Source organism: Pantherophis guttatus, chromosome 5 (genome assembly GCF_059756535.1).
Source record: "Pantherophis guttatus breed Tessera chromosome 5, ASM5975653v1, whole genome shotgun sequence".
Lineage (NCBI taxonomy): Eukaryota > Metazoa > Chordata > Lepidosauria > Squamata > Colubridae > Pantherophis > Pantherophis guttatus.
In genome coordinates, this window is record NC_142067.1 from 37373166 (window position 1) to 37397860 (window position 24695).

Genomic DNA, 24695 nt, shown 5'->3' on the forward strand with positions numbered 1-24695 from the left:
ATCACATACTGGATCAGAATACTGTTCTGTTGCTCCATCTAGTGAAACCTGGATTCCTGGAAGCAATTTTACTTGAATCATTTATTGTGTGACTTCATTCAAGAAAGCAAATCTTCCAAATATTTTACATCATAACTATCTATACAATGGGAATCATTCTGGTTTAATTTCTTTTAAAATCATATCAGAAATTTAGAAATAGGTGACCTTTAAACCTTTGCAAACCACTTAAAAGTAGTTTGCTCCTGGGTTTCTCATTATTAGATGGCAGAGTCGAAAACAATGATTTGTACGTAACTGTTCTTTCCAAAGCCTGTTTGTTCCACTTCATCAGCTTCTTTAAAAGGCTATATATATTTTCAGCAAGAATCTTCAAATAATCACTGGTCTATGTACTAAGCACATCTACTGTGTTGATTGACATTTCTTGATTTGCTAACCCAAATAAATTACCAGTTCAAGTGTAGAATTCATTTAACATTTCCAGTAAAGCAAAAATCATACCAGATCTTTTTGTATTCTAAATGATTTGCAGTTCACAACACAGATCAACAAGGATTATTTTATGACAATTTTTTTAGTTTAGTTAGATAATAAGATTTTTTTTTGACATTATCAGCTGAGAACATCTATCCAAACAGTTTTAGTAACCAGTTATTGTTCAGATGTTCTGAGTAAAATAATAATGATTTGAGACCCCTTGGGCATAAAGATTTGAAGGGTAGGAGGAGCATTCCAACTTTTTTTTTAAAAAAATCACAGTTCATTGCTTAGTTGGACAGAGCAGCCTTGGCTGCATTCTCCTTTTCCACACTACAGGAATCTGCAACTGAAGGTAAGTGTGTGCATATCAGGGAAGTCATATTGGTCAATTGGTTGTGCAGAAAGAAACTAGGGATAAGAGCTGCCTAAAGATGGATTTGTGCATTGGGGTGAATGTGTGTATTAGGAATTCTCTTTCAAGAGTAAACATGGTTGATATCTTTTATTATATGTGTCTTAAACAAGTAGACTAGAACCATTTCTCTGTTTTGATGTTGGTGAACAGCTGATTTTATTTTTATTGACTATGACAACATTGAATCCTAGAGGCCTTGTAGAATACAGACCCCTGCTCCAAGAAACTTCTAATTTAAAATATAGTATATAGGGGGGAAAAGAATGGATGAATTAAATATGAAATTTTAAATGGATCTGGAATGCCATAAGGTCATCTCTTTTATCAACTGCCCTAAGATTGAAAATGAATCTCTTTTCTATGATCCAAGTATGGTAAATGTACAGATGGCGGATGTTGGGGGGGTGGGGGGAGAAGGCATAAGAGAAATAGATTTTGCTACTCTAAGCTATACTCCTGGAAATTTTTTATGGGGTATCACCAGACATTAAAAAAACTTATGTATATGTTTCTATGGAATGCATATTTTGAATAGCAACCATGACTAAGCACAGCAAATGGACCAATTTACCATTCCTATTCTGGTTTAGGATGATGCTCCTGTGGTGACCTTTTACCCAAATATTTATTTATTTATTTATTTATTTATTCATTTAATTTTTATACCGCCCTTCTCCCGAAGGACTCAGGGCGGTGAACAGTTAAAATAACATACATATAAAATGTGAATATAAGATAATTAAGCCAATTTGGCTCATCGGTTAAGAATCTTCAGCATAAAGATTTAGAACAATTAGAAGACATTTATGCCAGCCCGGCTTATTTATTTTTATTTATTTTATTTTATTTGTATACCGCCCTTCTCCAGCAGGACTCAGGGCGGTGAACAGCCGAGATAAAACAGAGCATACAAAATTTAAAAAACAGTTTAAAAGGTAATTAAATAATTTTGGCCCACAATTTAAAACAACCCAATTAAAACCAATTTCAAATTAAAACCGAAACGGATGGGATCAAGCTAGCCCGGCTAGGTGAAATAAATCAGTTTTCAGGGCCCGACGAAAAGTCTGGAGGTCTGGTATCGTGCGTATCTCTAGGGGGAGGTCATTCCAGAGGGCGGGTGCCACCACAGAGAAGGCTCTCCCCCTGGGGGTCGCCAGCCGACATTGTCTGGCAGATGGCACCCTGAGGAGGCCCTCTCTGTGCAAGTGTACTGGCTGGTGGGAGGCTATTTGTGGCAGAAGGTGGTCTCGTAGATACCCCGGCCCTAAGCCATGGAGCGCTTTAAAGGTGGTCACCAACACCTTGAAGTGCACCCGGAAGACCACCGGGAGCCAGTGCAGCTCGCGCAGGAGAGGTGTCACATGGGAGTGCCCCGTTGCTCCCATAATCCCCCGCGTGGCCGCATTCTGACCAGCTGGAGCCTCCGGGTGCACCCCAAGGGGAGACCCATGTAGAGAGCATTGCAGTACTCCAGGCGGGAAGTGACGAGTGCCTGAGTGACCGTGCGTAGGGAGTTCCGATCCAGAAAGGGACGCAACTGGCATATCAGGCGGACCTGATAAAAAGCCCCCCTGGCCACGGCCATCATATGCTCTTCTAAAGACAGCCGTGCATCCAGGAGGACACCCAAGTTGCGAGCCCTCTCCGTGGGGGCCAGTGATTCGCCCCCAATAACCAGCGATGGCACCAGCTAGCTATATCGGGATGCCGGAAGCCACAGCCACTCGGTCTTGGAAGGGTTGAGTTGGAGCCTGTTTCTCCCCATCCACCGGGACATCACTTCAAGGGCATCGTTGGGGTGGCCTGGGGTGGAGATGTACAGCTGGGTGTCATCACCGTACTGATGGAACTCCACCCCAAAGCCATGGATGATCTCACCCAGCAGCTTTACATAAATGTTGAACAGAAGGGGCAAGAGGACCAACCCTTGTGGTACCCCACAAACAAGGTGCCTCGGGATCGACCGCTGCCCCCCTGTCAACACAGATTGCAACCGGTCAGAGAGGTAGGAGCAGAACCACTGCAAAATGGTGCCCCCCATCCCAACCCCTCCAATCAGCACACATGATACCATGGTCGATGGTATCAAAAGCCGCTGAGAGATCTAATAGGACCAGGATAATAGGACCAGGATAGAGGAGCAACCCCTGTTCCGAGCCCTCCAGGCTTGATGAAATAGAAAGGTCTTAAGTGCACGACAGAAAGTACGAAGATCTGGGATCATTCGTATCCCTGGGGATAACCTGTTCCAAAGGATAGGTGCCCCCACAGAAAAGGCTCTTTCTCTGGGAATCACCAGTCGACATTGCTTTAGTGACGGCACCCTGAGGAGGCCCACCCTGTGGGAGTGTGCTGGCTGGTGGGAAGTTATTGGTTGCAGAAGGTGGCCTCGTAGATACCCAGGTCCTAAGCCATGGAGCACTTTAAAGGTAAGAACCAACACATTATATTAACACATTATATTTCACATCACTTGTTTTGGATGATGGATTACAATTTAGAATTTAAATAAATTGTGACTGTTGAAATTTGATATTATAGCTTCTACCTTGGCCCCTGACTATTAACATAGTTACCGTATTTTTCAGAGTATAAGACGCACCTACCTTTTTTGGTGAGGAAAACAAGAAAAAGGAATCTGCCTCTGCCTCCCAGCAATTTTGCCTCGTTGCAGCAAACAGCAAACAGCCTGCTTTAGTTTCATTTTCGTTTTCAGCATAGCTTGATTAGCACAAGGGAAAAAAATCTGCTCCAGCAATTTACCTCCTTGCAGCAAGCAGCAGAGGCCCACGCAGCAATAGGCAATGGCAATCCCTGCAGCCTGAAACAGCTGAGAGTCGGGAGGCCGATCAAACCGACAATCAACTTGTGCTAGTTAGGTTATGCTGAAACTGAAATGGGCTGTTTCTTCTTGCTGCTTGCTGCAAGGAGGTAAATTGCTGGGAGGCAGAGGCCAAAGGGTGGGGGCCAGTGGGTGGGCGGGGCTACATTCGGTGTATAAGATGCACCCAAATTCTCACCCCCTTTTAGGGAGAAAAAAGGTATGTCTTATACTCTATATGTGCTAGAGAACATAACCATGCCTTCTGTTTGATAATGAAAGCAGTGAAGAATGTTTATTTGCTGTCTTCATTCCATCCTCAAATAGCAATCCAATAGAACTTTAAAAATATATATAAATAAATTATTCTTTGATATTTGCTGTTACAGATAGCAAGACAATTCAAGGATAAAATTGTTGGGTTTTTTTCATAACAATGTGCAAAATCAGTTTCAGCCTTTCAGGGAGATGTAAAGAAGAAATTTTAAGCTTTTACCCTATCAGCTTGACTTCTTAATCATTTCCAATTGTGAGCTAATTCAAATAGGCCAAGGAGTATTGACTTGAAGTAGTGAGCGAATTAAAGGTTGAAAGCATCATTATATAGGAGGAGATGCTTCCTGCTGCTGTTAAAGAAGCAGTGAGTATAACCACAAAGCAAAGAAAACAAAACAAAACCTCTGGATCTAGAAGATTGTAATAACTATTGCCAAATGACAAATGCTCCTTTCTGACCAAAATGATGGAAAGAATCATAGCACTCTAATATATATTCTGGAAAGCCATTGATTATTTAGATTTGCTGCAGATTGGATTCTGATCTGCTTATACGAAATATTGTCTTTATTAACCTACTGGTTTTAAAAACATATGGACGACTTTGTTTCTGTTACTCGACCTTTCACCAGCTTTTGATTGCATTAATCACAGTATTTTCTTGTGTAACCCCATGAATTGAGATTTAGTAGTTCCTATTAAGCCATAATCACAGTATTGATGTTTTATGTTTCTAGCTCCAAACCATTTCGGGGTACCTCAAACTTTGTCTTCAATGACATTGTCCATTAATTCTCCTAATCCTGCTTTTATTGGGTTCACCATTTTCAACCTCTTCTTATTGTATTTTAGAATTGCTCTGCAGTTTTTAAACCACCTTGGAACTGTCTAGAACTGTCTATAAATTATTTCTAATAAAAGAATAACATCAGTAAATGAATAATAAATTTACTTTTATTGTTTCTTCTCTTTTTTCTTACTATTTTTGCCTATCTCTTGAGGGCACTGGATCTCTTTAAGGCAATTCACTTCATTGTTGTACTGACATATTTCCATTGACCTTAAAAGCAGGAAAAAACCATTTCTGTTTTTCTTTTGATAAATATTTTTCTTCCACTGTTTCTTATTATTCCATTCCCAGTTGCTTCCATCTGTATCCTGTCATTTTTTCCATATGACACTTTTTCTTCCCATGTTAAGTTGTTTTAACAATTCTTATTTCTCTAAGCCCGTTCTTCAAGAATTTTCATAAGCTGAATCACAGGCATATGCTATTTTAGTGGGATTGAGTTATCCAAGATATATTGTCCAATTGGCCTGAGATATTAATCTACAGAATTGTCTTCCCACTCTATGCTTTTCACACTGAAATAGAATATGCTTTTTGCATATTATCCAGCTGTTCTGTAATTTGTGAGCGTGTCCAGAATAACTAGTATGTATTTCCAGTATGCATGCAAAGATAGAAAATTGACTCTTGTGTACATGACTCTATTTCATGTACATATTCTCTCCAGCCCTCACTGTCAGTTATTTTTACACAAATTAGTATAGGCTATTGCACTTATGATTGGGCTTTTTTGTATATTTCAACAGCAATTCCTAGCAGTTCATATAAAATACTGCTAAAATACTGAATTCTAAAATTCAGAATCCACTTTAGTCTTAGATAGCCACACAGCTTCTGGGGAATTAGAATGTTAATGTGACACCTCCCCTTAATTGCCACCAGCCAAAGTATCAAATGGATCAAATATACATGTATATTTCACACACACACACACACACACACACACACACACACACACACACACACACACACACACACACACAGTGCAGTATGTATGTGTGTGTATATATATCCTTGTTGATACCCTGTTTGTTGCACTGGTGTAATTAAAGGCAGCATTAAGGGGAGATGATACATTAACATTCCAATCCACCAGAAACTGATGTATTTTTGTGTCTGTGTCCAATTGTGTGTGTGTTTGTGTGCGCGCGTGCGAAACTGGGGAAGCCAGGAAATCTTCAGGAATGAATAAAAGTTTAGCACTGTGCCAAACTATGCCTTGTACTTCCTCAGAAACTTTACTTCAGGCTTCCGTTTTTTCCTCAGAACACTAGAGAAGATTTTCTCAATGCATTTGAGACGCCTAACAACTTGCAAAAAGAGCCTTCCGTGATTCTCATTGTGCCTGAGAACTTTTCAATTGAACTCAATGGTGGGTTTATGTGCTTTTGCTTTCGTTTTATTTTTGTTTAGCTTATTGTTTTCTTGGAGAGGGTGCTGCATGCTACTACTACTATTTTGGTTTTGATTTCTTTCACTGCTGATATTCCCAATCTGAAGTGGACAAAAGTAATGTGGGTCTTTCACATTGTCTTTCTTTTGGATTTAATCAAATTATACAAAGTGACTTAGACTTAGACATTGCTGGAGTGATGGTTAATTATTTCATTGTTGATATAGTCTGCTTTTCTGCACAGAGATGTTCAAGGTAGGTAATAGTACATAAATAAGTAAATAAATACGAATTAACAGGGTTGCGCAAATCCTTCCGTAGGCACTTGGTTCACAAATGATGTGATTTAATGAAATTTAATGATGCAAAGTAGCTCACTGAAGGATCTGTAGAATTAAATCACAATTGAGAAAACTGAAAGATAAAGATTTGAGGGGGGCTTTTAATTGTATTAGAATTTAAGAATGGAAATGATATTATTGAAGTATGATGATGATTGATGATGATGATATGAATTGTCTTGTGTTTGGATACCGAATCAACTTGAATTATGGTATTTAGGTTCCCCTATTTCTTTTTATCAACTAAAGGTCAACTCCATCTCCATGCATTGTGCATTTTCCTTTTTTTATTCATACGTACAGATATACTGACCACTTCATTTAGAAAATCCAACAATCCATGAAAATCACACTTGCTGTTGCATAGATTTGTACTGCATATCACTGCACAAATATGAGAGTATATTGTTGTGCATTCTGTTGTTTCTAATACTATAAAACAAGCCAGGTGATTCAGAAGATTTGAACTCTTTGTGTGCTTTCACAAAGATTTCCATTTCTTCACCAGTTTTAATAACATGTATATGTATGGAATATGTAAGGTAAGATGTCGCCTTCTCTCTGCTACTTTCTTAGACTTGGGAAGACATAAATAGTTCTCTTCTGACACTATAATCTTTCATTATATTCAAAATTATATTTTCTATATTGGGTAGAAAAATGTTTTACTAATTTGTTTTTCCTTTGCTATTCCTAGAGAATGAAGGGTATTTATACTACATGGACTTTACAGGATCTGGCTTTGTGCATAATAGCAGTAGTGTTCTGTTCCACACAGGGTATGTCCAACTTGAGAAGTATAATTCATTGTTAAGATTAGAAAATTGTTAATGAATAGAAGTTACCACCACAGTCATATTATATTATTTCCTACAGTTTCTTTTTCTTTCTTTCTTTCTTTCTTCCTTCCTTCCTTCCTTCCTTCCTTCCTTCCTTCCTTCCTTCCTTCCTTCCTTCCTTTCATCTTTCTCTCTTGTTTATTTTTGATTTTGGAAGTCATTTCAAATTGTTGTCTTGCTGAAATATCCAGTAATTTTTCTTCATTAACTTAGAAATTAGATTCTGGGACATGTTGATAATTAGGGGAATTTATCTTTTCTTCAACCTGCACAGTGTACCCTAAGTTACTGACTGCTACACAATCTTCAAAATATTTAGAACTACTCTCATGCTCAAGGTGTTATTTTTTTCAAATGATTTATTCCTTTTCTTTTCAAATGTATCTTATCTAGTTATGGTTAAATACTTCAATTTTTAGTTTCATCAGTCCAAAGCATCTTGCCCCAAAACATTTCAGAGTTATCAAAGTTTTCTTCTGCATATTTTGTGATGATATCAGTGAAAATATTTCCTGTTGATAATTCTTTCACACCATTATTGCTGTACAAGCAATGCCATTTCTTAATAGTGCTTCTCACATTTGAAATGGCTAGTTGGCAGAATTTTGAATTTAACCTTTCTGTGCTTTATAAAAGCAGAATTATCTTCAGATGCTAAATGATGTTCAAAGAAAGCCATGGGTATTAAAAGTAGATAGCAGCCTAATACTAACATTGAGAGACATGTCATAGATATGAAATTTGATATGTCACTATTCACACACCATGAACTTGCATCATTTCCATTAAAAAAGAGTGTACACAATGAAGAGGTTACAAAAGTGTTTTGGCTCAGGTGTTGATTTTGTGATTGCATCTTAAAAATGGAAGATTTCTAGGATATTTCATTTAACCAGACTACTCTGGGATTTATTTGGCTAAAGTTGTGTCTAGACTTGTTGAAGTGTCAGAATATTTTTGAATTTAAGCACCTGCAATGTGAATTCACCACAGATATACTAAACATTGGGCAATATATTCATTTGTACAAGTTGGTCGGTCTGGGATGGAGCAGTGCATCATTGCTTCTTAACCCATTTCATTCAAGAATCTTTGATTTAGCCTACTTAACATAGATTGACATTTACAGAGTACAGCTGTGATTGATTTACATTTCAGCTATTTAAACCCTAATCTTTTCTGGTGCTAAGAGAAGCCTAAAAGCATCTTGATCCAAAAAAGATCCTAGATTATTCTGCTTGTACTAAACATTAGGGAGATTCTCCATTTTAAGATGTATTCAGAGAATCAACAATTGTCTTTACCAGCTAAATTACAACTCTTCATTCTATTTATTTTTTGAACCCTACTGTATTAATTGTTCCATTATTTTATCTCCATTACAAGTGACATGGCCTTCATCTGCATTCCCAGTACATTTATAAACTGAAAACCTTCAGAATGATCTTATTATAAACAGTGAACTAAAAAACCATGAATGTCTGAATGGGGACATTCCAGGTTTTAGAATTAAATTATTGCAAGTTAAAATAAAATTATATTTTAATAAAATTTAAAAAAATAAAATATGATTTGATTTCTTATTTGTACCCCATGACTGTCATTCTTGATTCTTGACGAACATATCTTTTCTTTTATGTACACTGAGAGCATATGCACCAAAACAAATTCCTTGTGTGTCCAAACAAACTTGGCCAATAAAGAATTCTATTCTATTCTATAAGACTACAGACATGGTGTAGTGGGTTTAAACTATATGGATAACATATTTGATTGAAACATAGGAATACCTTTGTAACAATAAGAGCAATTTGATAAGTAGAACTAATAACAGAGAAGTGGTAGAATCCTTTTCATTTATATGCTTATGACATCTATATTTTTGACTGCTTTAATTTTAATTCCTGAACTAAGAGAGTTGGGCTTGATGCCCTCCATCACCTTTTTCAGTCCTGTGTGATTCTACATTTCTTCTGTAGCTTGGATTTGTAAGTATTCAATAGAATACTTACAGTAATTGATGAAAAAAATATTAGTGTTGTAGAAATTAATCCAAGAGCCTAATAAAGATGAGCAAGGAACATTATAAGTGTAGCAGGAATTTTTACTTAGCACTAAAAATCAGAACAAAATACCTTCTACAAGTTTTGAATATATTCCATAGCCTATAAATAGAGAAGCTATTTCTATGACTTTGCCTTAACTCTACATGATTGTAGAAATAGCCTATACATATAAATTGTAGCCTATAAATAGAGACAATAGCTGCTCTATTTATAAACTATGGAATACAAGTCAAAATCTAGTAAAAGGTATTTATGGAACAACTTTCATTATATTGAATTGAGGAAATCATGTATTTTAAGTGTTGCACAAGTAACATTCTTAGTTATATATGCATAGACCACTCAGAATCTTTTCCAGCATATTCTTTGTCATTTGTAATTTTGGAAAGACCTATATATATATATACACTATTACTATTACTTTGTTCCCGAGAAAAGATAATGAAGATATTCATTATCTAAGAACAAATAATGAAGATGAAATAAGCTCTTTGCTTATTTGCACAGGCAGTTCTTGTTATCTACCAGACAAGTGGAGGAGTGGCTAAAATGAGCAAAGCAATTCTGGATTTATAAAGGCAACTTACTCAAGTTACTGGATTTACAGTATAAAGGCTTTTAGGAAGAAAGGATTTTATAAAGGGAAAGATTTGTTATCTGTATATATGTACAATTAGCAATTATGAACTCTTTTGTGTTCTGCCAGGTTCGGTAATGACAAGCAATCAAGATGTGGAATTAGGTGGCAATGTCACTTTGAGATGTTTATTCCAACAGCCTCATATTTACCAAGTTACATGGAGAAAAAAAAAGAATGGAAATGATGAAAACATTGCAACATACAAAAAAGATACAGGTTCAACTGTTTTAAAATACAAAGATCGAATCAATTTTATAATTGGGAGCCCTCAAGATACTGCTATTAATTTGTTGAATGTGAGCACTGAAGATAATGGTTGCTACGAGTGTGCATTTCTTTTGTTTCCTATAGGGCCTGTCATAGGACAACCCTGTCTTTCTGTTTATGGTAAGTCTGCCCAAATAAAACTAGCTTAATAGGGGATTGATGAGGCCTTGTCTTTCAATGAGGCACTATTACAATAAATCATGTGCTTTATTTGAGTGTGTAGAATACTAAATTATGCAAGCAAAAAATAATAATCAATAGTCCTCATTCAAGACAAATTTGATAGAATTTTACAGAAATTACATCACAACTCAGTCCATATTCATTTTATTTTACAGAGGTTTGTGAGGTTTTGTTTTGTGAGGTTTTTTCTTTTTTCTATTGGCCACTGCAACAATGCAGTTGATATCTCTTGCAGTAGATCTAATTATTACCACCCATATAACTCAGAGGGAGTATTTAGTTCCCTCCAAAAGTTTAAAGCACAATACCTTGCAGTTAGGTTAAGTTAGAAGATATCATGTTTAGCATGATATTTGGCATCAACCTAATATTTTGAATAACTCCCACAATCTCTTGGATATTGTCTAATTCTGATATCAATTGAAATACTGTAGAAAACATATGGAGAGCGAAAAGGATTCTATCTAGATTAACAGGATATTATGTTATCGGACATAGGACTGATTTATATTTTATTGCATAAAATATAAAGAGATTTAACGTTACTTTGTATGATATTTGAGGATGTTACCTAGAAGTGATTATGTGATTATGTCCACTTTCCATTTGAAACCATGCATATGATCTAGTTGTTCCCTCATTCACATTTTATTGTTCACTTGAGTTCCTATACCCATGATGGTGAACCTATGACACGCGTACCGGAAGTGGCACACAGAGCCATCTCTCCGGGACCACCAGCCATTGTTCGTTGCTCTTCTGGGTTCTGGCATGCACATGCGTGCTGGCCAGCTGGTCTTCACGTGCAGCGGAGCGCTGGAAACCAGAAGAGCAGCTCCCAGGGCACACACAAGCTGAGCTCCTGCTCAGCTGGTTTTTGCGCACACATGCGTTACATGTGGGTTTCAGCAGGTTTTGACCAGTTCTGGAAAACCAGTAGTGGAAATTTTGAATAGTTTGGAGAACCGGTAGTAAAAATTCTGACTGGCCCCACCCCCATCAATTCTCTGCCTTCCAAGTCCCAGCTGATCAGGAGGAAATCGGGATTTTGCAGTAATCTTCCCCTGGATTGGGGAGAGAATGGAGATTTTACAGTATCCTTCCCCTGCCACTCCCATCAAGCCATGTCCACTAAGCCATGCCACAGCCACCAAGCCATATCCACAGAACCGGTAGTAAAAATTTTTGAAACCCACCACTGACATGCATGCCAGAAACCGGCAAGACCAGGTGACCAGCACTCATGCACATGCCAGAAACCGGAAGCACATACATGCCGGGGAACTGCTCTTCTGGTTTCCAGCGCTCCTGCATGTACGCACCAGGGAGCTGCTCTTCTAGTTTCTGGTGCTCCCCCGCGTGCACACACGTGCTCCTGTTTCGGCACTCAGTGCCTAAAAGGTTCACCAACACTGTCCTATACTATATTACAAGAGTCCTATGGAACGTCTATATAAGTCTATATAAGCTATTGTTATTGCTATACTATCAAGTTTTGCTCTTGTGATTTGTGTCACAGATGATCTCAAAACATCTATAGACTACAACGTCTCTGATAATCATTTGCATGCCAAATGTTTAGCAACTGGTTTTCCAAGACCGAACATTTCATGGTTTCCATCAGGAGGTGAAAAGAAAGAAAAGGATATCACAAACCCAAATGGCACATTATCGGTCATAAGCAACATTTTAATAAGCAAATCAAATGTTGAACAAGGGCTGACTTGCCACATTTCTCACAGAGGAAAAATGATAAGCCTTGAAGTGCTAGGAAAAGAAATAGGTAAGTTAATAGAACAGATAGGTCCAATAACATCACTTTTCTAAAAGCTGATAAAACTCTATGTATGTGGAAGAGTGTTTGAAAATCTTATTTCTGCTAAAAAAATTTTTTTCATAAAGGAGAATATTTGTAGCTGAGGATTGATGTGCTCTGACCTTGCTTGTTTTCTTGCAGATGTTTTATTATCCAAACTAAGTAACACCATCAGTGCTAGTAAGGAGTACAATTTGCTATCAATGGTGGCTTGCCCTGTCAGTGTTGGTGGAAGTGGTCTTAAGAGATTCTTTGTTTGGGCTGTTTACTATTTGGCTGTTTAGCAGTTTCTTGATTGGGGTATCGTTTACTTGATTGTTGTTTTGATGTTAACCTTGGAGTTAATCTACAGTATGAGGATCTGGATGCTGATTGCTGGTGGAGAGGTGGTTGGGTCCACACTGTTCCTTTTTAGGCTGGGTGATAGTCTCTTTTGCATAGTCTATAGATGTTGTTAATGTCTATGTGTATATTGATGGTTGATTTGTCAGAGTGCCAGGCTTCTAGAAATTCCCTGACATTTTTGGACTTGGCTTGGTCTAGGATGGTCACATTTTCCCAATTGAAACTATGGCAAAATATGTTAATATGTTGTGTAATTAAAGAATTTTGATGAAATTCTTTAATTGCACAACATATAGACAACTTTAACATTTCCTGGGGCTCACCAAACAAAGGTCCCTCACCAATGGCAACTGCAACACACCTTCTTCGTAGGTTCTAATGGGGTGGATTGAGGAACAGGAGTTTTAGTAATATAGATTCCATTCTATCAGCTGGAGTAACATTCTCTTTTTTTTCCATGCAGACCATACAAAAATATCTTTTCCTGTGGTACCAGTTGTATTGGCTTTGATTCTTGTGATCCTAGTTATTGTTGTGAGTGTATGCTGCTGGAGACGACAAAGGAAAAAACATAGAGGTAAATTATTCAGTTTTATAAAACAGAATTTGTCAAACATTTTTATTTTTACTACTTTACTACTTGATTTCATGTAGTAAATTCTCTTCATATGATTACAGAATATGAAGTTGCTTGGATTATATCAAGCAAAGATATTGGTATGGGATAGTTTGCCCCATCCTACTCCCTACATATGCACTAATATATGAGAAAAGAGCACAAGAGAAAAAGAGCATATTGGAAGAGATACTAGTTCCACTCAATTGATTTGTTGGTTCTCACTGGTAAAAGTTTTTAAAGATCTCTAAAAGACATTTCAACCCCACTGACTGAAATCATTTCAAATGATAGTAAGACAAATCCTTAGGATACATCTACAGTCATGGCCGTAAATGTTGGCACCCCTGAAATTTTTCCAGAAAATGAAGTATTTCTCACAGAAAAGTATTGCAGTAACACATGTTTTGCTATACACATGTTTATTCCCTTTGTGTGTATTGGAACAAAACCAAAAAAGGGAGGAAAAAAAGCAAATTGGACATAATGTCACACAAAACTCCAAAAATGTGCTGGACAAAATCATAGGCACCCTTTACTTAATATTTGGTTGCACACCCTTTGGAATAAATAACTGAAATCAGTCGCTTCCGATAACCATCAATAAGCTTCTTACACCTCTCACCCGGAATTTTGGACCACTCTTCCTTTGCAAATTGCTCCAGGTCTCTCTTATTGGAAGGGCGCTTCTTCCCAACAGCAATTTTAAGATCTCTCCAGAGGTGTTCAATGGGATTGTGATCTGGACTCATTGCTGGCCACTTCAGAACTCTCCAGCGCTTTGTTGCCATCCATTTCTGGGTGCTTTTTGACGTATGTTTGGGATCATTGTCCTGCTGGAAGATCCAAAATCTCCGACGCAAACCCAGCTTTCTGACACTGGGCTCTACAGTGCGACCCAAAATCCATTGGTAATCCTCAGATTTCATGATGCCTTGCACACATTCAAGGCACCCAGTGCCAGAGGCAGCAAAACAACCCCAAAACATCAGTGAACCTCCACCATATTTCACTGTAGGTATTGTGTTCTTTTCTTTGTAGGCCTCATTCCATTTGCAGTAAACAGTAGAATGATGTGCTTTACTAAAAAGCTCTATCTTGGTCTCATCTGTCCACAAGACGTTTGCCCAGAAGGATTGTGGCTTACTCAAGTACATGTTGGCAAACTGTAGTCTTGCTTTTTTATATCTCTGTGTCAGCAGTGGGGTCCTCCTGGGTCTCCTGCCATAGCGTTTCATTTCATTTAAATGTCGACGGATAGTTCGCGCTGACACTGATGCTCCCTGAGCCTGCAGGACAGCTTGAATTGCTTTGGAACTTGTTTGGGGCTGCTTATCCACCATCCGGACTATCCTGCGTTGGCACCTTTCATCAGTTTTTCTCTTCTGTCCACACCCAGGGAGATTAGCTACAGTGCCATGGGTTGCAAACTTCTTGATAATGTTGCGCACTGTGGACAAAGGCAAATATAGATCTCTGGAGATGGACTTGTAACCTTGAGATTGGTGATATTTTTCCACAATTTTGATTCTCAAGTCCTCAGACAGTTCTCTTCTCCTCTTTCTGTTGTCCATGCTTAGTGTGGCACACACAGACACACAGTGCAAAGACTAAGTGAACTTCTCTCCTTTTTATCTGCTTTCAGGTGTGAGTTTTATATTGCCCACACCTGTTACTTGCCCCAGGTGAGTTTAAAGGAGCATCACATGCTTGAAACAATCTTATTTATCCACAATTTTGAAAGGGTGTCAATGATTTTGTCCAGCCCATTTTTGGAGTTTTATGTGACATTATGTCCAATTTGCTTTTTTTCCTCCCTTTTTTGGTTTTGTTCCAATACACACAAAGGGAATAAACATGTGTATAGCAAAACATGTGTTACTGCAATACTTTTCTGTGAGAAATACTTCATTTTCTGGAAAAATTTCAGGGGTGCCAACATTTACGGCCATGACTGTATGCAAGCATTCTTTAGAGGCACATTACTTGTACATTCTAGTTCCCTACCATATTTGGAAGAACTTAGATCTTGGAGGAAATATTAGAGATTGGCTTTTTGAAAGGGATGCTAATAAAGATGCCACTGTTGTATAATCATCCAATTTTTTATCTTCGTATCAGCATTATAAAAGTACGGAAGCCTCCCCTAGTACCTAACATAAATAGTGCTTCACTCAGAAGGATTTTAACATTCCTACACACCATGCCTCTGCTCATCTCAAAGATTTTGTAAGTTCCCTTTCAAACAATGCCTCTGTCCTTGTGTGGTGGTCAAGTGAAGGACATTATCCATTATGTTCTCCAGTGTCCTGTTTACAATGAGATCAGGGCCCAATTATTAATGCCAGATGAATTCAAGGGCTCTGACTTTGAAATACTGAACTACCTTCTTGTACATAGGTTTCCAAGTGTCAGCAACCAAATTCCTACTTTTGCTTTGCTGTCATTTAAACTTAGAAAGAAACACTTCTTCTTAGTTGTAGCTTTGGCTTTATATTGTTGTAACTTATTATAATCTAATATTTTTATTACTCTATCTTAAACTTTCACTTTGTTATTGTTAGTTCATAGCATTTCTATTTTATGACTTGTGGTTACTAGAATAAACTTATTTTCTTACTTACATTCTAGTTGGTGGCTTGTGGGCAACAATGTGTTGGTTTGCAGTATATTGCATTACATAGGATAACATTAGCTTGTTTCAAGTAAAACTGGGTTTTTGCTGTGCTTGTGATATACTGGCCAAAATTCAACAAAACAGACCATTAGCAGGAATGTTACCGATAGCCCATAGGCAGCTAAGGTTGGTTATCCTTTATCTGCTATCTTATTAAAAAGAGTTACATGAAAATCTTGATTAACAAAGCCATGATGGATGGCAGCGGCAAATATATATGGTCTGGATCTGGTGATGACCACAGTATTGCAACTTAGAATGTATGAGAAGGAAGTGGTAAAGGTTTTGAACCAACGAATTCAATGAAAGAAAGAAAAATGAATACAATGTATGTGAAAGAAGGCGAAATCGAAAGTTATAGCAGAACTTAATGAACTTTAAAAAATGCTTTGATTTACAAAACCGAACGCATGCTAGGAAGTGCATGTACATGTTTATTTATGAATGAAACTGTTAGAATATTTGGCTAAAATATTAACAGGTTTTATCTAAATGGTTTTGAATGTGTACAAGAGTAAAAATCCACAGGTCAGTGATAATTGCATAAGATTTATTAATTTGCAGCTGCAAGCCTTTCAATATCTAGGCATTTATTTTTAGTCAACTACTTCCCGGAAAGACCAATTTTCTTAACGTATACTGCATGAATGAAAAACTTAGAACACAATAGCTTAATACACAAACAGGAAGGGAAATAAGCATCTATCTATCTACAACAATAAAACTTTTCAGAGCTAAGGTACGAAGTCTTTTGCTGCATGGCCCATAGTCTAGGGGGTAATTCTTTGGCCCAACTTTTACTGATAGATATAATTCCCTAAGAGAAAAACAAATAATATTCGATGTTTTCATTATTTTAATTTATTTAGCCACCCATCTCAAATTCATAACTCTGAATGGCTAACAGCAGTTAAAAACACTGAAAAACAATATATAACAATAGAAATAATGCATACATACTTGGCAGCTGAGATAAACAAAAACAAAACAAAGCAACTTGGTTTACAACAAATTGTGCTGGTCTGAAGTCCATATTTAAGATGGGTTTAGATAAAGCTTAGATTGAAGTGAAGAAGAAACCCCCAGATCTGTATGTACAAAAGGATAGGCTTAACCAGGGGTGGGTTCTAAATTTTTTTAATACCGGTTCTGGGGGGAGGTTTATTTTGTGGGCATGGTTTGATGGTAATGTGACAGTGGGCATGGCTTGATGGTCATGTGACTGGGTAGTCATGGTCAACTCATGTCAAGGGAAGTCATAGTTTTTTAACCACACCCCTTGTTCCTTCCTCTCAGGCCCAGTTTCGACTCAGTTGGCCTGAGAGAAACATCTCTAGCGGATCTGGCTTTCAGCCATTGTCTGTTTGATTATCTCAGAGTCACTGTGAGTTTTTTGACCAAACAATTCTTTAGGATTTAGCAGAGGTACTTGTCTACCAATCTTTTAACTGATTGCAGTGCCGTACCGGTCTACTGGTTTGTTTTTGGAGCATACCGGTCTACCTATTTGTTTTTGGAGCGCACTGGTCTACACCACACTGCCTTTTACCACTGATCAGCTATAGGGTGGCCTTTGAAGCGCTGCGGCAAGAGTTTAAACAGTTTTTTGCCGCTCTGTCACCACCGAGAGCATCGGAAACTGCTTTCAGGCAGCTTGGACTCAATTGCCAATCTACCACCACCGAGCAGTTTACAAGGAGTGGATCGGTTCTAGCAGATCAGTTGGGAGGCTTCTTGGCTTCTCAATTTAAAGCTATGGTGTCTTGTTTTTTTTCCCCTCTTCTTTATCAAGTGAGCCCTGATTTTTTTCCTTCTAGCCGATCAGCTGGGACTTGGGAGGCAGCAATAGATTGGGGGTGGGGCCAGGCAGAGGTGGTATTTACCGGTTCTCCAAACTACTCAAAATTTCCCCTACCGGTTCGCAAGAACCGGGAAGAACTGATAGCAACCCACCACTGAGTTTAACATATTTCCATAACTCTGCAACAACAAACTCGCATCCACACTTCATTACTCTCAGCTTGAAGTCTAAGCAGTGCTGGAGTGCTTTCCCCCGGTTTACTATCCTATTCATCATTTTTATCTTACCTTGTATAGTTTTACCTTTGTACTATTGTAACTCGTACTTTTTTATGTAAGAAAGGCACAAGAGTTTCTTTAATTGCAGAGCTTTAAACACATTAAAAAATTTTTTTACCATATACTGTATGTGTGTTTTCATATGGAAAAGCTCTCATACCGGCAGAATAGTTAATTTTAAGTTTAGCATATCATTGTTCGTTTCTATGTTCTTTGACCATAAATAGATGATGACGATGACGATGAAAGATTTAGAGAATTTATGGGAAAAAAATCATGAGTGATAAGAGGTTCTGAATGTGAGCGTTCACAGTGCAGAAAACTGCTAAAATATGTTTGGAACACCAACTTTTCTTAACTGATAAAATTGATAGCATGTTTTGGGGGGGGGAGAGATAGAGGTAGTTTGGGAATGTCTGGGGGTTTTTTGGAGAGAGATCTTGAAATTCGAAAGGTTGTATTTGCACAAATGAATGCTTTGAAGGGAAGTGCTGGGGTGTGTTTTCCTGTGCAATTTTATCTTGAAACCAAATGTCATTAGGAAAGATAATGCCAACTTCCTTTCATAAACAAAGGAGTCTGTTATGAATTTTGAATGTATGATACTTAGATATATTTTCACATGCTCCTTTGTCCCTTCTCTAAGATGCATTAGAAAAAGGATTTTACTGCATGGTAACTTCAATTGCCCTGAAAATCAGCTTGATGTAATTTATGAGCCAAGAAACAAGTAACCCGTAATTTAAAATGATCCTTTCCCCTCCCCCCCACTTCAACAAGGAAGTTTGCTTGTTTTTGTAATGGCTTTTGGCTTGTTCCTGACAAAAGACCAATGTAGAAAAATGGAAAGAAAGGCTAATAAAATCCATTTCCTGAATGTGTAGAAGGAAGAGGAGATGCTGAGGATTAAATAGGCAGTTTAGAGCCGTTCATACAAAAAGGAAGAGAAAAAAGCTCAGGGGAAGCGATGCTGTTTTGAAGAACTAGCAGCTCCTTGTGCAAGTCCCTTTACTTTCTGCTCAATCTGCGTTAACTTTTTCTCACATTCCTTGTAGGGGGGCATAGCATTCTGGGAAGAATATTCAATATGCCCACTAAGTTTTGCAACTCAGTTGCAAAAATTGCTCTCTCTACTCTCAAACATTTTGCTTTGATGGACAATGGAAAGGGATCTTTTCCAAAACAGTAGCATTATGCAATAAGCAGGATGTATTTCTCCAGTAAAAAACCTGACCTTGTCCCCTTTCTTTTATTTTACTGATGTTTACATAAGCAACTATTGAAAGTAAAACCTCTCCCCTGTCAAATTTATCTGTGGTGATTTCCTGGCTACATTCATAGAATTTTCTTTCCACTTTAGCCTACAGTCCTGCGATTCCCTCTAGAACTTCCATTCCAGTATTAATTGGGTCCAAACTTGCTTATTCATAAGGCCCAAACCTGACTCAAACCTCCTTTTTTTCCCCAGTCCAAAGTCATCCGGTGTAATAGCATGTGGGGAATGAACTTGAGAGATGGGGTAAAGAGATGAACAGTCGGTTAAGAGAGAACAGCTGCAGGGTGGGAGGAGAGAAAGTGGAGCAAGAAGCTTAGGCTTCCTGGGTAATTGGATTATAAAGGTGATGGCAGGAGAATTCCACTTTCAGGCTTGCAAGTGCTGTTACTGTAGTTTTACAATACAATAGAATTTAGCTTATGTGCTTGAGTTTACTTAATGACATCCAGATAGTGCACCGTTAATACCATTACCATTGTATTTGGGCTAGAAGAGATTTACGTTATTAGTAAAATATAGATTACATGCTCCTTAGAGTAGATTAGGGCTTTGGAGAAAGAACAAATAAATTTGAAGAAAGAGGTGCTCCCAAAAATAAACATTTAAGAATATTTTTCTTGGATATCTATATGATCTCTTCCAGACCCTCTATGACCTCTTTGATCATGATATCACAATTCTATGAAAGCATAGGGTTGCTTAGAATTCTAACCTGGGAACATTTAACACTGCATTTTGCCCTCTCAGTACCATACTCACAAAATCCTGACTGATAAAGGTATGTGGAACTAGACCAGGGGACAAAACAAAACAAAACAAAATAGAAGTACATGGAAACATTTTTCTGCGATCAACTTAAAAAAAATGATTTGCCAATATATTGGTATGGTTAATTGCTAACAGTAATATAAGGGAGGGTATTGGGGGGATGGGAGAATTTGAAGGGAGAATTTTATAGGATAGGAAAGATTGAAGATAAAAGAATAAGCAATGGAGTAGACTGTTTTAAGTGAAGGTATGCAGTTTGTAGAATCCTGCAAATAAAGGCAAGAAATGGGAGACAGGATCTGAAAATAGGAGGGAAGAAGAATGTGGTCTGAGCAAACATGGAGCTGAGTAGAAGTATATGTAACACAGAGTTATTATAGCCCTCGTAATAAAAGTAGTTTTAATCTTCCTTGAAGTTGATTCTTGGTATGGTCTAGCTAATGAACCTGACAGTCCAACTGGTAGATTGAAAATTTGCTCCCTGGAGAGATACAAGGAGTAATGAGTAATGAATGGCATTCTGTATTCATTGAGTAGGGAAATGAGAGGAAGATACCTGTCATGTTATAAAACACTAGCAGCAGCGGTGCATGAGGAAGGTCAGAGGTTCTGTGAAAATTTGAGGGCAAGGAAGTTCCTATTAGGAAGTTGTATTAATGGGGTAGAAAGTGAATATTGTGGGTATGATTGTGGTGAGGATTGATGGATGGATGTTTGGATAATGATTACCATTCTTGGGGGGGGTTGGTTGACTATAAATTGGACTTAGTGGTCCTACAAAAGTGCCCTGCATATTATGGTCAGATCCAGGAAAACCAAATAGTACAAAATGCTAGAATCATTGATGATTGTTGAGATAAGGATGAGCAAAGAAATTTATTTCAGGAAGCACTGGATAGATGCTTATAGGAGAAAGAAGACCCATACACTGGGGAAGATCTGTTCTTTTTAACCAGTTGTTCCAACCATGACAGCTGAACAGCTGAAACATTCGGTACTTTGGAGTTATGTTGTACTGATATGGTATTACCTTAGAAGACTATTCAGAAACTAGTAGACCCAAAATATAATTGCCCATTTATTGGCTGTTGCTTGGTGCCAAGGCAACTCAACTGCGGCTTTTTAATTTATGTGCTTCTGTGTGCAATTCGAAGTATTGCTTTTAACTGATAAAGCCCTATGTGCTTGCCCCTGAAGTATTTTCAGGGCTGCCTTCTCCCACCAGAATTGGCCCACCAATCTGATTTTGAATGCCTTGGGAGGAACTTCTACTGATTTCCTATTTTTGTGGACTGAGGATCATAGGTGCTATTTTTCAATGTGTTTTTGCCCTGGCATTGCCTCCAGGAATTCAAACTTCACTTTCTAGAGGTATTGAATATAGCACACACTATTTCGGAGAACTTGTGGAAGTTGAAATAATGTTTGGGTGATTTCCTCATAATAATCTGCAATGTTTGCCTTGGATAATTGTATTATTGTTTTTTGTCTCTTATGTCTTCGTGATGGTTACATACTGTGGAACATGCTGCTCCCTAGAGGGACACTTGGCCCTTTCTTTTCCAGCATTCTGGAGGACACTGAAAACATTTTCAGCTAGCTTTTGATTCCTTGCAATAAAAATAAACAACATGATTAATCTTTTAGTATTTTAATATTGCTCTGGAGACACATATTTCTTTTGCTCTTGTTTTACTGATGAGTTTATTTACACTGCTTATTGGGATAGCATAGAAATATTATTAAAAGTAAAAACACTGAGAAAAAAAAATCATTTGCCACAAGGAATTTAACCGAAAGATCAAGAGACAAAAGCTTACAAAAATAGATGAAAGAGAATTAGAAAAGTAAGGAAGCTCCACTCACTTACCTTAAAGAAGATGAAAGAAACAAAGCAAAATTGAAATATATAAACTATGTCTGTTCTTTTCTAGGATTCTAAGGAATTCAGCCAGCACCAGTTTACACTATGGAACTGAAAAACAATCAACCATGCATATTATGAAGGCAGCAACAGTTTAAATGAATATGTGGTCCACGTTCTGCTTCACTACTTGCCTTAAAAAGATGCTTACATTTCTCTGGTGACATGGTTGAGCTTTCCACTGTACAGTGAAATGGATTGGCTGTTAGCTACCAAATCATCCAGCTAAAAGAAAGATTTCAAGAGTGACCTGTAATTTTAGAGTTTTCAGTGATCGTGTTCAGTGGCTGATTGTGATCATCCTTATTCCTAGAGATGTGGGAGAATGGTTAGATTATCAACTCTGGACCACTGATCAGATTCATGCTTGGTAGCTAAAGGAAAGTCTGTTCTTCTCTGCCTTCTTGTCCCCATCCAGTACAACACCAAATATAGATTTCCTACAGTTTAGAACTGTATAATTTTTAATAGAAAACTTGTTCTATATTTCTACGATGGCAGTTCTATCAGGATTGGTAAAGCTTTTAAGTCTCTGCACTGAAGTTTTTTGTGAAAGATTCTACATATGTGCATTATTTATAAACAAATGTCCTACAGGTATTTCTCACATTAATTTCCTAAACTATTGATAGAAAAGTTCTTTATACATATAACCCAGTGGTGCGTTGCCCCCGGTTCGAACCGGTTCGCAAGAACCGGTAGTAAAACCGGCGGGAGGCCCCGCCCACCACCCCGGATGTCGTCATCGGTGATCTGCACATGCGCAGAAGCTTCTGCACATGTGCAGAAGCAAGGCACGCATGCTTGCTTTGCTCGCTCGCATGCATGATCCCATTGCGAACCGGTAGTAAAGGTAAGTAGAACCCACCCCTGATATAACCATATAATTTTTTAATAAAATACCATGCGGTATATGTGCCTATTAGTAACATGGATCTGAATGGTTCTATTTATGCTAAATACTCAATAGTCAATCATGCTGCTATTATAGTAGGTAGGAGACAACTGACTAGAGAAGCTCTCATCCATCAGAAATATTCCCACTTTTAAGTAGAGAATTCTAGATATTTTCTGAGGTTGACTTTCAATGTTCTGCATAATACAACTTATAGGGCTGTTCTGAAATGAGGAAAGAAACATACTTCACGCTTAACTAAAGAACATGTAGTTTTCATTTAGTGATCACAACTTAGGTCAGCAACTCAATTGTTAAGTGAACTGTTCATTAAATGAAACTGCACTGTGATTACAATTTTACTTCACTTTGCTTTGCTTTACAGACCTGCAAGGGTTAATAAAATATAAATATTGTAATTTTTTAAATCAGCATCACTATTTGGTATAGTGGTTAAGGTGCTGACCTAGACACCAGCAGCCTGGGAGTTTTAGTTCCACCTTGGGCATGGAAACTGGCTGGGTGATTTTGGGCCAATCACATACTCTCAGCCCCACCCACCTCACAGGGTTGTTGTTGTGGGGAAAATAGGAGGAGGAAGGAGTATTAGATATGTTCACTGCCTTGAGTTATCTACAAAGGTGGGATAAAAATTTAGCAAAATAAATAAGTAAATAGATGTGAATGAGGCATTTGCTAAACGAGGCATTTGCTAAATGAGGATTACCTGAACATTTCCTTACATAATTCAAAGTGCTGACTTTTGTTTATTTAATAAAATATCATTTGTATGCAATTCCAAAAATTCCTGGATGAACTTGAGAGAGTGCTTTCTTGGTTATTATGTTTACAATACTGCTTTGTAGCAATATTTACAATATTGCTTTACAACAATGCTATGTCCTGGCTTATTAAATATTGGTTTGTTGAATAAGCTATAATTGATAAGGTTGACCTACTGCACCAAGCCAGACAAACTCCCTTATGACTTCTCATTAGCTTTGGACATCAACTTACTGCTTTTCCTTTACTATAGAAGTCTATGCCCTCCAAAAAAATAAAAAACCAAACCCACAAAAACCAAAATCTAACAGTCCTGTTTCTGAAAACCTGCAGGCAATGATATTTGCCTTAGATATCTCTTTGCTATAAATTGATGTTGTAAATCTAGTGCATCTAGGTTCATCTGCTTGCTTTGAATGTGCTTTTAGCTTTTAAAATTATTTTTAGCTTCATATATTGCTTTTACTGTGTTGTATTTTATTATGTGTAACTCTATACGTTACTGCTATTAATAGTAACCAAGGTATCACTTCCTATTGCATGTAATAGAAGTAGTTGCACACACTCACTTTCTTTTCAAAAATGTCATGCTCTATAAAATGTCAGTTTACTAGAAGTGTCTTTAATTGTTATTTTTCATCATACATTCATTGATTCCCAAAATGCAAGATATTTACAGCATGACTTTGTACAACTTTCACACTAAGCTCATTTTCCTAATCTTCTGGACATGGTAAGAAACAGAAAGGATGGTTCAGTGAAACTAACTGAAAAGTAATAATAATGATGTTATGATGTTTTAAAATTAAACAATAATTTTCTTAAAAATACAGGAGACAAGCAAGCTATTAATTAAAGTAACAGCGGATTGAAACACTAAGTAACACATCACTCCACATTCAAAAGAGTGGTATTTCCACTGCAGTTTTAAGACCATCA

The 24695-nt window shown here is 37.5% G+C and overlaps 1 protein-coding gene across 10 annotated transcripts; it reads left to right on the forward strand.

Annotated features, from left to right (window-relative positions):
- Positions 1 to 767: 767 nt before the first annotated feature.
- LOC117664064 (OX-2 membrane glycoprotein) lies at positions 768 to 24372 on the forward strand. 10 transcript variants are annotated; one of them, XM_087894942.1, is made up of 8 exons: positions 770 to 835; positions 6115 to 6220; positions 7280 to 7361; positions 10194 to 10343; positions 10479 to 10514; positions 12097 to 12360; positions 13202 to 13315; positions 22089 to 24372. In XM_087894942.1, the coding sequence occupies exons 2-8, from the start codon at positions 6218 to 6220 to the stop codon at positions 22094 to 22096; spliced, it is 657 nt and encodes a 218-aa protein (XP_087751068.1). In that variant the 5' UTR covers positions 770 to 835; positions 6115 to 6217; the 3' UTR covers positions 22097 to 24372. The 10 variants fall into 10 exon arrangements, with proteins under 10 accessions (XP_087751064.1, XP_087751068.1, XP_087751067.1 ...); XM_087894938.1 differs by having other exon boundaries at positions 768 to 835; positions 10194 to 10514; XM_087894941.1 differs by having other exon boundaries at positions 10194 to 10514; positions 12202 to 12360.
- Positions 24373 to 24695: the final 323 nt, after the last annotated feature.